This window comes from Pinus tabuliformis, chromosome J (assembly GCF_031772625.1).
Source record: "Pinus tabuliformis cultivar Carrire ecotype Pingquan chromosome J, CPIR1, whole genome shotgun sequence".
Lineage (NCBI taxonomy): Eukaryota > Viridiplantae > Streptophyta > Pinopsida > Pinales > Pinaceae > Pinus > Pinus tabuliformis.
In genome coordinates, this window is record NC_142295.1 from 443,216,622 (window position 1) to 443,233,555 (window position 16,934).

Consider the following 16,934-nt stretch of genomic DNA (forward strand, 5'->3'; position numbering starts at 1 on the left):
AGCCTCGTCAGCTTAACAAAATGCTGCTCTGGATCGCTCTGATCAAATCGCTCTATCAATCTCCTGGTGAAGTCGGCATATGTCGTCACTGTGGAGTGTCCAAGTGTAACCATCCCATGAAACCACCAATCCTGAGCCTCACCATCCAAATGCAATGTTGCCACCTTGATGGCCTCTGTCTCCGACATCTGGTTAAGCTGGAAATAAATGTCCAGCTTCTCCACCCAAGACTTTTTCGAACTGTTTGATGAACCATCAAACACAGGCAAGTGGAATCTACTTACTGCACGGTGGGTGTCACCATCATGGTAATGCCGGTACCCTCTGTGATGGTCGTGGGGTCTACTATCCCGCTGGAGCTGAACAAAATCCCTGAATGAGAGAGCCTCCCTGAACTCTTGCCCATAGGCCTGGTACTCTGCAAAATAATCGCCCATATGATCGGGCTCTACCTCCTATTAGGCTCCGGCCCCCATGTCTGCTCCTAAGAAAGTGGGCATGGTAGAGCGTGTAGGGGCATGTGAGGCCACCTGCTAAGTAGTATCACGCTGCTCTAGCAAATGGTGGGATGCACCCGATCCCTCACCAACCTGGAAAACCCGTGGGCTCTCACGTTGTCTAGCCTCTACTGCCGTGAATCTCTGCCCCATCACCTCAATCTGCCTTGACAGACCCTGCACCGATTTGAGGAGCATATCCGCAAATCTCTTCTCGTCCTCATCTGCCATCGGATCCTCTTGCTCTGTGTCCACCACAGGCTCCTTCTTTTCTGCGTCCACCATAGGCTCCTCCTGTTCTGCGTCCACCACCGGAACACAATCTCCCCCTCCGTAGGTGTTCTCCAACCTATGCCCAGTGTCTCGGTATCTCCTACCTCTGTAAAAAATATAGGGCTTTTCCCCCGGTGTCATAGATTGCTAGCTCCACAAGCAGAGCCAGATCTATGCTCTGATACCACTGTAATATCCCATTTCTGGGATATTCTCCAAAACCCTAGTAACTCCAACCAAATACGTACAGATGAAATAATAACCGAGAAGTTCAAAATGATAAAATAACAGTGGTGCAATATATAATAATATAAACGTGAAATATAAGCAGATGCTCAAGAAATGTAGAGAGAAATGCTAAGCCATTTTATTATACTGAGCAATAGAATGAGTACAGGAGGTGATCAGAAAGGTGGCACCTCGACTTGCATAAGGCAAGTGAAGAAATACACTCAGAATAGCAAAGGAATGGCCTCTCTCTGATCTGTGTCCCAACGGCTGGAGAACTGTCATGCTGCTGCTGCTACTGGGAATCAAATGAGGATTTGGGGGTGTTTCCCTCCTCAGAAAAGGCTGAAACTCTAGAATCAGAGTCTACCCAAGAAACCCAGAAAAACCCAGGAAGCTTTTCTGGAATAGCCGACCCCTGAAAATCACCCCCTTGGGGTTTTGAGCAGTGCCTCAATGCTCAACGCTACCATTGAATGAAACTCTCCCATAATCTACCTGAAACCTCTGCCAAAACCCTCCAATATGCAAGGGTTGATCCCCTGCTTAATCTCCCAGCAGAAATCCTACTGCAAGCCCTCAATCCAGAACTCCTGCCAGAAAGAACTGCGTCATCCCTCTCAGTGCTGCGCAGTCCTCCAAGATGCTCAATCCTCCTGCTAAAAATGCTGATGAAACGACTACAAAAACACTGATGGAAATACCTTGCCTGTGCAGGACTTGAAGTCCCCCGGGGCTAAGGGTGAGATCTCCGAATGGAGACACTCAATGCACTAAACAGTGTTGCAGACTAGCTAAACAACTAGCGTGCTCTAAGTTGAAGTGACTAGCTCAAATGCACATAATTGAATGCCAAAATGAGGAAGCTCCTCTCTCCTTTATAGCCTTTGCCACTCTCAATCCCAAGGCCCACCTTCTCCAGCGTAATTCCTCTCTTGTCACGTGTTTCTTCCCTTCTGCGCAGTCCGTCCAAGTGTTTACATGGGCTCCATCTCTGCGTCCCCCTTTGGCCCCCTTGGCTCCCCTTTGAGTCACAACGTTGTGATACTAGGAAGTTACTTTTATTCTAAAAGTGAGTCATGTCCCCTTTCCCTCACTTTTTTCATAAATAACTATAGAAGGCAAAAGTAAGCAAAATCGAATATTCCAATTAGCCATGGCTAATTAGGAATATTACAGGCATGTAACACGACCATGTATGTACAAAACAGGGTTCCTCACAGGGCATTAGGGAAGATAACACTAGAAGAAGTATTCTCAGGGAAAAAGCCAGAAGTCAGTCACTTAAGGATCTTTGGAAGCATAGCTTATTGCCATGTGCTAGATGAGAAGCACACTAAGTTGGATCAGGTTGGAGAAAAGGGGTTCTTCGTTTGGTATAGCGAAACCTCAAAGGCACATAGGATTTACATTCATAGCAACAAGAAGATTATTGTGAGACGGGATGTAAATTTCATGGAGGACAGAGCCTTCAAGAAATCTCGCAAGTTATCAGTAGGTGATTATAATGGGCTAGCAGAAGCTCCATTAGTCCAACAGTGGGGTTAGCCACAGGGATCTAGTACGGTTACTAGTACCAACACGACCTCAGATGTAGGAGATCCAATGGGTTCGCAGCAGTCAAAGTAGCAGAGGTAGGATGAAGAGCTGGTTGAGCCACCCACCACTAGCGGTCGAACCGGCAGGGAAGTTCGTCAGAAATTGAGGGATGTAGAGGAGTTCGTAGGAGCTCATTGGACGAACAAGAGAGAACACAGACAACCAAATAGGTACCAAGCTTTGGTAGAACAGGTTGTTGAACCTTCGAGCTATCAGGAGGCTGCACAACATCAGGTGTGGATAGATGCCATGGTGGAAGAGTATCATGACAAACAATGTTTGGGAGGTAGTGCCGAGGCCTGTGGACAGGTCAACTGTGGGCTCTCGGTGGATCTATAAGATCAATTATGATGCAGATTGTAGCGTGGAGAAGTATAAAGCTAGGTTCATGGCAAAGGGGTATGCACAGAAGGAAGGCATAGATTATGAGGAGACCTTCACCCCAGTTTCCATACATACTTCTATCTGGTCGATTATATTTGTAGCAACACAGATGGGATCGCAGATTAACCAGATGGACATCAAGACAACTTTCTTGAACAGGGTGATAGAGGAGGAGGTATATATCAAACATCTAGAGGGCTTCGAGACACATATGTGCAGACTGAAGAAAGCTCTATATGGGCTCAAGCAGGGTCCCAAGGCATGGTATGGTCAGGTTAACAATAATTTGCAGCGGATGAGATTTGTCAAAGTGATGCAGATTCCATCCTATACTATTTAATGGTAGAGGGTGAGCCACTCATCCTAATGTTGTATGTGGATGACCTCTTCTTGACTGGGTCATCAGGGCTCATAGAGGACTGCAAGAGAAACCTGGTAGCAGAGTTTGACATGAAGGAATTGGCGCTGATGCATTATTTCCTAGGCTTGGAAGTATGGAAAGGATGGGGAGATCTTCCTTGGTCAAGGGAGATATGCTACAAAGATTTTGAAGAAGTTCAGGATGTAGGACTGTAGGCCTATGTCTATGCCTATGATTGCGAATTGGAGGAAGATAGATGCATCCAAGCATGAGGACGTTGATCCAACCTTGTATAGACAACGTATCCGTTCCCTCATATATCTGGTCAACACTAGGCTAGATATCTACTTTGCAGTCAACGCTCTTAGTCAATTTATGGTGGGACTGAATTGAGTGCATTGGACAACAACGAGGCACATTCTGAGGTATTTTCATGACATAGTTGAGTATCGATTGAGTTATAGTCGAGGTGATGGTGTCAGACTATGTGGATTCACAGATGCAGATTGGGTAGGTAGTTTAGTGGATTGTAAGAGCACATCAGTTGTTGCTTTAGTGTTGGATTGGGACTTGTATCTTTGTGCAACAGGAAACATAAGTCTGTGGCATTGAGCTTTACAGAAGCAGAGTACATGGTAGCTAGTACGGCCACATGCGAAGCTATATGGCTTTGGAAGCTACTAGTAAGCTTGTTCAGATAGAAGTTGGATGCGACCAATATCTACTGTGATAATCAGAATTGCATCAGGCTCTCCAAAAATCCAGTGTTTCATGATAGGTCAAAACACATAGACACCTGACACCACTTCATCAGAGATTGTGTACAACATGGAGCAGTCTAGCTACAACATGTTCCCACAAAACAACAGGTTGCAAATATACTCATGAAAGCTCTTGGGAGAGCTAAGTTTGTTTATTTCAGAGAACAAATGGGTATAGTGGAGAACCCTTTTCAGTAGTAGAAAGATTAGTGTCAATAGGCACAGTCAGATCTTGAGAGACAATGTAGAGACTAGTTGCAGTCAGTTACTAAAGGGGCGTAGAGACAGATGAACGTAGACAATTACTCAGTAGAGAGTGCAGAGACTAGTTGTAGCCAGAGCCTCAAGAGACTGTTGTAGATCCAATACAGGGACACAGCGGATTTGTATATTAGTTCTCAGTTGCAGCAGCAACAACAACATGAGATCAGATGCAACACAAGTAGTGTTGGCAGTAGTGCAGAGTCAGCAATAGTGCAAATGCATGATGGTTCAACGATAGGGTTATTAGTTTTTGGTAGCATCGGATGTGCTCTAGCCATGAAAATTGGTGGAGAGGCTAAGGCACATGAGTTCTAAAGAACCCAAAAACCATTTGGTGAAATTCCACCCGGATTGTATTTTATTAAAATAATTAATATTTTTAATGGCGTTCCTAAGTCTAAACTTAGGAAAGTTAAAGTACTAATGGGTATTAATCAAAATATGGGTGAGAATGATCTAGAAAGTGGATCAAGTCAAGTTTTAATCTTAGTTGTTGATTAGAGACTAAATCTGGGCTGTTATAGTCTCAACGAGAAAAGTGTAAGAAGGAGGCTTGGGGTTCAATTAGAAACACAGAGAGAGAATGAATTGATCTAAAGTTTGATTTCTAGGTCTAGGAAGCTGAGAAATTTGAACTAAGTGATCATTCTCCAGAAGAGGGGCAAAGATAGTTCAGGAATACTTGACAGAGAGGTGGAGAGCCACTAGTGGAGGCAGGGTAGCACCTAGAGGGACTGACGCTGGGCTAGTCTGGGCCCATGCAGTCTTGACACAGAGCCAGAAGGGCCAGCGTAGAAGTGAGGCTTCCCTCACACAGAAAGCGGAAATTGTCGGGGAGCTGCCAGAACAGTAGGGAGAGGTTGATGCAGAAGCTCCAGGAGGCAGAAGAGATAGCGCAGGGTTGACGCAGAGCCTGTAAGGCTGACATAGGGCCTATGCAGGGCCAACGCAGAGATAGCCAAGGTTAGCTAGTTCTGCTGCCGGATCATCCGAAAACTGCCGGGTGAAGAGAGGTAATCTCACTTAGCTTTTCGCCATTATATTTTTTTCTCTGTCACTGGATTGCCGGGAGGGAAACCATCATTGTATTCAAAACTACTGCTTAATAATATAAAACCCTCAGAGCTGCTGCACCGATTTTCCCGCATTGGGTTTTTCTGGGGACTATTTTGTCCAAAAATAACGGTGTCCTATGTATCTTGTTCTTTGCTCAATTTCTTGTTTCATGTAATCAAATTAAATTGGTGTAGGTTGCAAAAGTAATTTACTTCAGTATTTTTAGAAAATAACTTGATAATGTATATTAAAATCAAGTAGGAGAAGTAAATTTAGTTTTGCTGCAGTAGGGGTTCCTTGAGGATAGGAATTTTCACAAGGGTTAGCAGATGAATCAACGCAGTGTTGATGGACAGTGACAGCTAGTTGTATCACAGTTGTCAGATATCAGCAACGTGAGGTGGTCCAGCTACAGACTTCAGGATATTCATTAGGTTTATGGGTATAGTAGTGGAGTGGAGAAGGCAGAACACCTTCCTCTCTAAGAGGGAGTGTTAGTTTTTGGTAGCATCAAACATGTGTTCTAGTCTCGATTTGTGTCATAGAGGCTAAAGAACACAAGATCTCCAAAACCCAGAAAAGGTTTAGGGAGAAAACACCTAGAGACCACTCAATTAAGTTAATTGATCAATAATTAAAAATGCCTAAGTCTAACTTAGGAAAATTGAGAAAGCTCTAGAAACTCACATGGATCGAGTCTAAGATGATATTTAGCATTTGATAACGACTTAATCATGGTCGTTGGTGCTCCAACGAGAGATTATAAGAGAAGATCGATGGGATGGATATAGATACATCGAGCAATAGGGAGAGTGAGTTCCTTAGGCAAATTGAGCTATCCAGTGCAGTGATTCAGCAAGGAAGAAGAGTTCGAGCCAGATAAGGAGGAGCATTAGTGATTGAGGGAGCAACAAAGGAGTTTTCCAGTAGAGGTTCCCAACAACAGGTCAACAGTAGTAGGGAGGCCGAAATATTTTTACAGAGAGGCCGAATAGCTAGTGCGAGCAGCCAGAAACCCAGTGCAAGTTGTCGAAAGAGGGTTTGTAGAGTTGTCAAAGGTCAGATTGAGTTCCAAGAAGCAAAGTGAATTTCTTCCAGTGGCAGAGGGAGGTAAGACGACTCATCTGGAGCCAGCTAGTAGGCAGTGCGCAATTCCCAGGCCAGGCAGTGCAAATTCCTGGAGGCCGAGTTTCCTCAATGGGATTTGAGCAGGTCAGAGGGAGGCTGAGATTATTTGCGGAAGGGAGAAATTTCTTCAAATTATTTTTCCAGTAGATTTGTTGGAGGATTTCCAATAAGTCATCTAGATTATTGTACTCAAATTTTACTGCTGCATAATAATAAAATAAACCCTCATCTGCTGCACCGGTTTTCCCTATAGAGTTTTTCTGGGGACTATTATCCAAAAATTATTGTGTCAATTCTTATTGTGTGTGTTTATATTTTCTCAGCTTCTAGTTTATTTTCCGCAATGTATTTTAGTTTTGATGAAGATTGCATTTGCGAGTTTATCGATATTTGTTGTAATAACAAATAAACTGTAGAACAATTAGCAGATAAATTTCCAATAATTGCAATCAAGGAAATTTCACATATTATAAAAACTGATAGAAATTGGCCATTAGGTTTCGAACAAAGTAATAAATTAACTATATTTTGAAATTTAAAAAAGATAACTTAATATTTTATATGCTTCCTAAAACAATAGTCAGTGATTTTTGGCATGCCAAGAATGTATGCCATACCTTCCCATAAGATTAGGTTTCGAACAAAGTAATAAATTAACTATATTTTGAAATTTAAAAAAGATAACTTAATATTTTATATGCTTCCTAAAACAATAGTCAGTGATTTTTGGCATGCCAAGAATGTATGCCATACCTTCCCATAAGATGGCACTTTGATAAGTACAAAATACTGCAGAATTGCATTGACAATTTTTCTTGTATTGCATGTTGCAATGAATCCCATGGTGATTTATTTTGTGAAGACTGGATAGGTGATATAAATATGCTTTAAAAGGACATTCAATAATTAGCTTATTGAAATCTTCATATTGGGCAGGTTGGAAAAAGAACTATTGCATGAACTGAACTCAATGAATCCCACCTACTTTCTTTTGTTAAAAAGTTTTCTAATCCCAGATTATGCTGCTAGTGTTTTCATATTGAAGTTTATGTTTATACCGCTATAACATGAAGGTTAACAACCACCATCTTTTTGATGTCAAGTTTCAAGGGAGCCTCTAATATTATTTTTGCAATGGATTGATTGAAGGGTTTAATGTAATACCCTATAAAATATGTGAAGGTATGCGGGTTTATCAAAAAAAAAGTGCCTGTATGATAAAGGGGAGAATGGTAGGTAATCTTAGGTGTTGCAATGATACTCTGATTATCAATTGCCTTTGGTCAAGAAACACTGTGAGAGAGCTGGGGCATTAGATTTTCTGACAGGAAATTGAAAGTTGAGAACGGTTCACACGAACATACAAAGTGATGCAACTGCATCATCTCTTTGTTTATCTTTGTTAGATCTTAGAATTTGAATCATTCTCAGCATAGGCTACTTTTGTTAGGTCATGTTTTTTCAGGTGCTGTTTTGGTGCTCCTACATTGCATTTTTACTGATGTACTTAGCCGTCCCATTGACTTATTTGTGGTAATTTTCTCTACATTAATAAAAATAATCTTGTCTTATCTCATTGTTTCATTCCAACTTTTATGGTTTTAATTAAGAGCTTATGCTTCAGAGTGAGGAAATGTCACAGCCTGTAAGGAAGAAGAAATTTACCTTCTTTGGTGGTTGAAATCCTTTGTACAGAGCAATTTGTCTTAATCTTACAACCCCTTTTCCCAAGCTCTTCGATAACCTGTTATTATCATCATTTTCTTTTCATTCCAGCTACAAAATATTGTTGTGAACTTAAGAAAACTTGCTTAGCGAAGCTCATTTTATCTGTATTATTGGATAAGTAAATATTGTTTTGATTAAATCTCAAGCAAAACAAGTTTGTTAACAAAGTGTTTGGCCTGGAGTTTCACTGCACCTTCTTGACATAAGTGTGAGAGCCGCTCTTAACTGTCAGCCATTGTGGTCGGCTAAATATCTGCAATTCAGCGCAAACTAAAACAGCTTAACGGCATTGTGTCCTGAACAACGCTTTTTCTTTAATATAATTGCTTCCATTTTAAGAAAAGCTATAGTATGGGCAATATCATAACCTTTGAAGGTTCTCAAAGGTAAGATAATAATACAAGTCAATACAATTATATCTGGTGTTATTGCATTTGAAGGTGCATGATACTCGAATCAAATCGTATCGAAGTTGTGATCAATTTGGAATATTACCTGGAGTAGGCAATGCTTGAGGCAGAAGGAAAGAACGGAAATGGCTGAAAAATCCATAACCTTGTTCAAAGAACAGGGCCAGATTGATGCACACATAGGAATCTGCAGAGGGTTATCACTCATAAATCATTACAGATTCCTCATTCTAAACTTTCTATCTAGAAATAATAGCGAAATAGATAAATAAAAAGAACCTTTCTACAAGATGTATTTACCAAGTAGCAATTTTGAAACTGTTGTGAATAGCCATGCGATTGAATGAAATGTCCCAATGTTTGATTAATGTCAATGTCGGGATTATTCTCAATGTTCTCGAGATATCTGTAAGTTGCATTTCAAAATTCAGTTAGACCATTCATAAAATACAACTACGTAAAATTGAATGTAAATATAATCATGTATAATTCCAAATGACTTACATGTGCTAACATCCTCAACCTCGATGTGCTTGAAACAAACAGAAAAGGAACCGTTGCTAAAAAGTGGAACTTTTTCAGTCGTTAATGTTTAATTCTGGATCAGAGCACTGACAACATGTTCAATTATGTCATGGATGTGTAATTTCCAATTTCAATTATTTACCTGTCTGGGTTGAAGAAAAGATCAATCAATCACTCATTTTTACCACCTTTTTATAGTTATATCCATTCATTGAAGACTTATGGCATCAAGAACTTGATCCCAAAATGCTGGAAACACGTTTCGGGAATTTTGGTAAGCTTCCTTATATGAAATGTGTTTGAAAAACGGTTGAAATATTTCAATGGCATTACACATTTTTGAAACTTTGTGATTCATCTACTGTTTTACTGAATGTTTTGGCCATTTTTGTATAGGTTGTTTGTAAAAAAACATTAAAATAATTTTTTTCCAACTGTCTCTCTTTATATAAACATATATGTGAAAGTTATATTAAAATAAATTAGTTAACATGGATATTCAAATAGTTTATTTGAGATTCTTAGTGAGGCATTTTTAAAAGAATAAAAGTCATATATCTTCTTTACAATCAAAAGTGAAGTATTTTTAGCATATCTCCTTCATACTAGATTGTAATATTAAAACCGACAGACCGAGAGTGAGATTATTAATGTTTTATAATGATTTTAATTAAAACTAACCAAACATGTTTATTCATTTTTGTTTATTTACTATAGTCGACATTTTATTTTTATTTAGAGAACATTTTATGTTTATTTTAAAAAGGACAAGTGGCAATTTGAGATTGAGCACCGAAGGAATTACACATCTCCATCATACTGAACTATAAAATGCATCTCTAGACCCAAAGAATTATGTTAGTGATTGGATGGTAAAGGAATTGTATAGCAATGATTGGAAAATAAAAAATATATATTTTTGTATTTTTATTAAATTTAAATTTAAAAAAAAATAATAATAATAAAATTAAAATTATTGATATGAAAATATAAAAATGTCGATAGTATTTACCATATATAACATTCATCTATATTTATTTAAATGATAAATTCTTTAAATGATTTTTTTTAACCATGGTAAATTTATAACTAGGTGGAGTAATCTACGCTATGCCCAAAATCAATCTAGCGATTACCACTATAAAATGGTATTTTTAATAATAAGATAAGTAAATATCTTATGTTACATTATTGGGGAGGAAGAACATGAAAAAATGGCTTGCATTAAGAAGCTCTACAACAAACCATATCCTACACCTACAGTCAATCCAAGCATTATTGATGTTAAGTCTTTTTGATTTTTTCAATTAACTTATAGTTTTTCTAATTCACTTGCAATTTACGTACTATGGTATAATGTCTTGCATAATGAAATCTTGATCAATAGACATTTTTGTATGTATCTAATTGGTATATAAATATTTGGGATATTGATATGGTTTTCAATTTGACAAACCACAATTAAAAAAATGATATTATATAATTTAGTATAAATTTAGGTATTAAAAAAAAAAAAAACATTAAAAAAATATGTTAGGTTTATTTTAGTGAATTAATTTGATTGACTAATAAGTTTTCCTTTCATGCCCATGATTTTGAAGTTGATTTTGCTAATTATTTTTATTAAATTTCTTAATAAATTAAACATTATAATCAATGTCAACATAGTTATATTAAATATTATTTATAAATCTATAATTATTAAAAAATACATTTTTATTTTATTAAAAATATTAAATAAAACTTTCAATCAAATTAAAAATTATATAAAAATATATATGATTGTTAATCACATTAAAATTTGTATAATGTCTAATTCAAAACAACACATACCAATAGAAAATCCTACGAGCCCATAGGCATCCTTGTCCCTTTTGTAAAATACCTAATGAGTAGAAACCACAAATACCAATAGAAAATCCTACGTGCCCATAGGCATACTTGTCCCTTTTGTAAGACACCTAATGAGTAGAAAACATGCAATATGATTTTTTTGAAGCATAATCTCAATCCTACCAAATACTAACTACTAGATGGTAAAGACCTCTGGTTGGTGCATGCTATTCTAATGCCAGCAGCCCCATGTGATGCATCTTTCATAGGTTCACATTAAATTTGAAATAAATAAAATAGTTAAAAAATTAAATGGGTGGAAAGTTAGAAAAGTAGTTGCTTACATCTGCATTTCTATATTATAATTTTTTAATAATAATTTTAATAATAATAATATTTTTTATTAATGAAGTTAAATATCGATTATTTTTACCTAAAAAAATTAATAATAATTTTAATATTAATAATATTTTTTATTAATAAAGTTAAATATAAGTTTTAGATATTTTATAATTGATTATTTTTACATAAATAAATTATTAATTTATATAAGTTAAATGGTTGATGAATATCGATAGGTTGATAAGAATTAAAATATTTGAGTTGAATGTTAGGTACATGACTAAAATACATTTTAATAACATAAATGATCACAAATCCCCATTTATAAAATACAAATTAATAAATTTAATCACAATCTTTCATTAAATGGGATGAAGAATTCCAGTGGCCCAAGGGTTTTTGAGGGTGTTGAATCTATTTATACATTCAAAAATGTATTTTAAACAACACAAACTCACAATCTTGCTTGAAATTGTATAGTTGGATTTCGGTGAAAAAGGTTAAATGGTGACGCTGAGGAATATTTTTTATATATAATTTTGAACATACAAATAATATTTGTAATTAAAATACTCTAAAATATGGAACTCTCCTTCCAATATAGACATCTCTGTAAAGTTTTTTTTATTTTTTTTGTATCTAGAAGAATTGACAGTTGGATCCAAGGGAAATTCCACATGGAAAACCCAAGCCACTTTCTAAATTATTTGTTAGTAAATATTTATCTTGTTTGACTTATCAAACCAATCATTGAATGCATGTAAATTGGATGGTGGGAAAGTCACCTCACAAAGTTATTAAAGAATAGGCTCAGCATGTGAATGTAAGAGGTTGTTGGGAAAGTCATCTCACCTAGTTATTGAAGCATGGGTAGGTTACAATCGTTTTGGGAAAATGTGAGAGTCAAGCACATATGGAAGAAGAGGAATAGGAAATTCAAGAAGGGGGGAAGGGTAGTGTTTACATTTGGGTATACGGAGAAAAAGAGAGTTGGGTGTTGGGAAAAAGGAGAGGCAACCATAGTGGTGTTCAAAATAGCTTTTTGGAGCTAGAAAATGCATGGAGAATTAGGTTGTTATGCATACGAGTGAAGTTCTCTTGAGAACTACCCAAATGAACATGCAAGAACATCGTTATGAGTACTCTTGTATAATTAAAAAATTTAGAGTCCCTAGTTGAGATATTTCTTAGCCAACCTATGTTAAACCCCTAAAGGGAAGTGGGATAGTCTAATGGATTGTGTGGTAGAGAAGCAGATCACATTCCTTAGGTTGTGCGATTTTGGGGGGAAAGATAGCCAATGTATTGTAATAATCTAAGGGATTGAATGGCAGAGAATGGAATCACATTCATTGGGTTGTGCAAGTTAAGGGCAAAGAGAGTTAGTGGATTGTAATTGCTATAGGAGTTAGCTTGTTGTGAAATTTACTAAGTGGGAAAAAAATAGTTTTTACAATTCAATAAAAGAGAGAAAAAGAGAGTTGCGTGTTGGGAAAAAGGAGAGGCAGTGATAATGGTGCTAAAAACAACATGGTGGAGCTAGAAAATGCATTGATAATTAGGTTGTTATGCATATGAGTGAATTTATATTGAGATATTACCCAATTGAGTATGTCAGTATGTTGTTATGAGCACTCCTACATAGCTAAAAAAACTATAGTCCCCTGTTGAGAGATTTCCTTACCAACCTATGCTAGATCCCCGGAGGGAAGTGGGATATTTGAGGGACTCTGTGGCAAAGAAGGGGATCCCACTCATTTTGTTGTGCGGGTTAAGGGGAAAGAGATAGTTAGTGGTTTAAATTTGTTATAGGAGTTAGCTTCCTATGAATTTTATTGAGAATTGGGTTATTGACTAGACAATAGCCAACCATAGGAGTCATCCTTTCTTGTGGATCCATAGTCCTAGTTTGGGGGTGACCAACTACTAAGAAAATTGGAGCAACAAAGTCTATGGTTGGGTGGATTGTCCAACATTTGCAACTATTTGTGTATTTGTTTATAAAGATAAATGTTGTTATCATTGTTTCTATTTACAATATTAATATTATGTTTGATTGTTGTGATTAACTATTGCATTTTACTTTATGTTTTAAGTATTTATATGTTGTTATGTATCCTTAAATAGTTGCATTCATAGTTTTAAAGTTTTTGTCAGTTGTCTGAGCATAATTATCATGTTGCACTTATGTATTGTTAAATGGTATCAATTTTTTCATTTAGATTTAGTAACCAGAGTGTTAGAAAGTGGTATCAAAGTCTTGGTTACAACATCAAGTCTGTAAGGGTCTGCTATAAAATTGTAAAATTTCAATCTACATGGCGTTTGAGTGAAAAAAAAAAAAATCCCACCGTAAGAAATTGGGGTCAAAGTCCCCATATTTTGATTTTGTATGGATATTATCTTGTGAGTGATTTGATTTGGCACCTACATGATTGAACTCAACTCAAAACATCAAGTTTGTGGTTTTCAGGACAACTCGGAGTTCAAATTTTGGAAAAATGACTAAGGAAAACCATGGAAATTTCTATGTATCATGCCAAAATCATTTTTGTGTGATACAATGTGTATTACATGAAAAAATTATTCATGTGATAAAACATTATTGCCTAGGAAGATAGAGTAAAGACTTTGAAAATTTCTTGAAATCTTGAAGAACTTTATGTATCGAACAAAAATAATTTTATTGTAATGTTGTGTATTGCACCAACATAATTTTTGTTCCAATACAACAAAAATGAGGAACATTTACGATGGTGCAATACCCTTTTGGAGAAAATTCAGTGTCTCACATGAAAATGTTTTTTTGTGCGATATAGTGTGTATCACATGAAAATAATTTTCATGCAGCTTTGAACAAAGAACAAAGACTTTGAACTTGGAAATTTTTTGAGAAAATTGTGTATTGCACAAAAGGAATTTTATTACACTACAATGTATCATGCCAAAATAATTTTTGATGCGGTACACTATACAAGAAGGAAGTTTCATGAGATGTGATAAAGAAAGGAGAGTTATTACAATGAAGAAAAGATTGAAGAGTGTAACCTATTGCACCGTAAAATTTCACAGTGTGATACATTGCAAAAGATATAATTTTGTAATGTGTGAAAGACACTTCAAGATGATGAAGAAAGCTTAGAAAAAATTTCAAGAAACTTGATGAATTCTTGAGTGTTGCAAGAAAATATTTTTGGTGAAATGAAACATATCACACCAAATAAAATATTGGTGTGGTACATCACAAGGGGGAAATTATTTGTGTCGTGATTAAGAAAAGTTTGCAAAGGAAGTTGTATCACAAGGAAATCATTTTAGTAGAAAAGTAATATACCACCCAAAGAAAAATTTCACAAGCAATAAAGATCTAAGTTGAGATAATATGATAAGGGTCAAGACACAATAAATTTTCTATGTAAAATACTTATCACAAGGTGAAAATTTTCATGATCATGTGATACATCACATGAAGTAAAACTTTTCCATGCAACCTATCACATGAGAAAAAGTTTCATGTGTCAGCAAAGAAACAGAAGAGAAGTTTGTGTTGATGAGATGAAGAAAGAGAAATTTTCCTTATTGTGAGAATATAAAGATGGTGTAATGCAATAATGAAGGCATGAATAACTTGTCATCAAAGAAAAGAAAAGGATAAAGGTAACATGCCATATAAGTGAAGAGAAAGTTGTGTGTAGCAAAAATCTTGTTTTGGCCACAACAAGAGCAAAATATCTTAGAAAGTAAAAAATTAGGTGTAGGTCCACAATGACAAGGCCTTTCATTGAGGTTCATTAGCCAATTATATTCCAAATTTCCAAAAAATGCAAATTAGTGGATTTTGAAGAACAATATAGTACTCCTTGACAAAGGCCCTCTTTCTAATGAATTTTTTATAATGAGTTCAAGAAGCACACATGGTGGAACCCAATAGATTGTTTTTCCAAATTCCACGGGGTTTGGAGTGTGGATGCAAAAATAGACCAAAATCCATGATTCCAAGCTACGTTTGGGGGATATTTGAGATCTTCATAGAGGAAAAGGGGTCTTGGATAAAAAAAATATGGAACAACTTATTTCCTTGACATTTTACCTCCTCAATAATCCAAATGACTTTGCCTTCCTAATTTTTCCCAAGCTTAATATTTTTTTCCTAGTTTTGCTCGATTGGGAAGATATCCCTTTTTACTAAAAATTATAAGAGAAAATGCAAAAAGGATAAAGTTGACAAATCCAAGTTGATATAAAATTGAAGAGAGCATTATATTACCAATTTAAAAGTTATGTACTCACTATTAGGAACACTACCAGTTCCTAATATGAAACTTTTTCCTAGTTCTCACTATATTTTCATCTACAAGTGGCAAAACATGGCCTCTAAGATAAATTGCACTAGTGAGAAAAGAGCATAATTAAATAAAAATGGAAAATTCAAAAATCCATAACTTTTAGCTTAGAACTCACGATGAAGCACAAATATAATCATTAAAAAGTTGAGTGAAAGGAGATTATACCTTAAAGCTCAAACTTGTATTAGTGCATTAGTGTTCCTCATAAATTAAGCACAATAAAAATTGTAGCCTAATTTGTGAACTAGTAATGATATGAATAATTTCTAAGAGTAATTGATGCATGCACATTTTTGCATAATTAGGCACATGGGTGCCAGATGGAACTAATAGAACTAGTTGAGATAATGAAGAGCTTACAGAGGAAGTGTTGACCTACTAAGTAAATAACGAAAGGTAGATAAGAGCTTAGTAGGAGCATAACCAAATTAATACTTAGTTTCTACATAGTTTGAATAACTTACAAAGTCAAATAAATAAATATTCTAGCACAAAACATGCAACTAATGAAAGAAATGCAATAACATCTAGATCTCATGATATGAGGGGTGATCATATGGGAACTAGGAACTCAAGAAATGTCGATAATCATCATTCTTGCGGACATTCAACCATAAGAGCAAATTCATTTTTAGCATTAGAGAGCATCCCAAGTGTGTCCCATGTTAGACATCAAAGGGAAAGGTTTAAGTTGGATATTTTGTAAGGAGAGGTAAAGAAGTTGCAGCCGCTATCTTTTGATATAGAGGATAAGAAGGGTAAATATGTTAAATCTTCATTGTTGGGAATGAGAAAACATTTTAAATTGCACAATTATTCATCAAATTTTGAGGCAAGGATTATTATATATCACCTTCAAGGGAAATATTTCATGTGGTGGGATTAAGTAAATTAGGTCAAGCATATGGAGGAGAAGAGAATTTCTTGGAAGCAGTTAAAGAAATACTTACAATAGTTGTTCTTGTTAGAGAATTATTATGACAAAAAGATGTAAGAAATATCTAAGCTGAAGCAAGGAAGCATGATTTTGGAAGAGTATGAGAAGAAATTCTTGGATCTTACGAGGTACATGGATTTCATCAAAGATGAGAAAGTGAAAATTCAAAAGTTCTTGAGCAGGTTTCCATCATTCTACAAGGATAAAATTCAATTTGATGAGATTGAGACTTTGGAGTATGCCATGAGGAAGGCTAAATATT

At 36.1% G+C, this 16,934-nt stretch overlaps 1 protein-coding gene and 1 long non-coding RNA gene across 6 annotated transcripts in view; one reads left to right on the forward strand and one right to left on the reverse strand.

The window, feature by feature from the left end:
• Positions 1-9,540, forward strand: part of LOC149227722 (uncharacterized) — a 410,007-nt gene extending 400,467 nt beyond the window's left edge. For both annotated transcript variants that reach the window (XR_016247818.1, XR_016247817.1), the window contains exon 5: positions 9,413-9,540. This is a non-coding gene — a long non-coding RNA (uncharacterized LOC149227722). The remainder of the gene's footprint in view (positions 1-9,412) is intronic.
• LOC149227721 (uncharacterized) overlaps positions 1-16,934 on the reverse strand; it is a 473,804-nt gene that overhangs the window by 400,638 nt on the left and 56,232 nt on the right. For 3 of the 4 annotated variants that reach the window (XM_089377894.1, XM_089377896.1, XM_089377895.1), the window contains 4 exons: positions 8,990-9,095; positions 8,775-8,876; positions 8,473-8,532; positions 8,217-8,295 (listed from right to left, as the gene is read on the reverse strand). The exons of the other annotated variant lie outside the window; for it this stretch is intronic. In XM_089377894.1, coding sequence (XP_089234020.1) covers positions 8,217-8,295; positions 8,473-8,532; positions 8,775-8,876; positions 8,990-9,095 — 347 coding nt within the window. The remainder of the gene's footprint in view (positions 1-8,216; positions 8,296-8,472; positions 8,533-8,774; positions 8,877-8,989; positions 9,096-16,934) is intronic. 4 annotated transcript variants of the gene reach the window in all.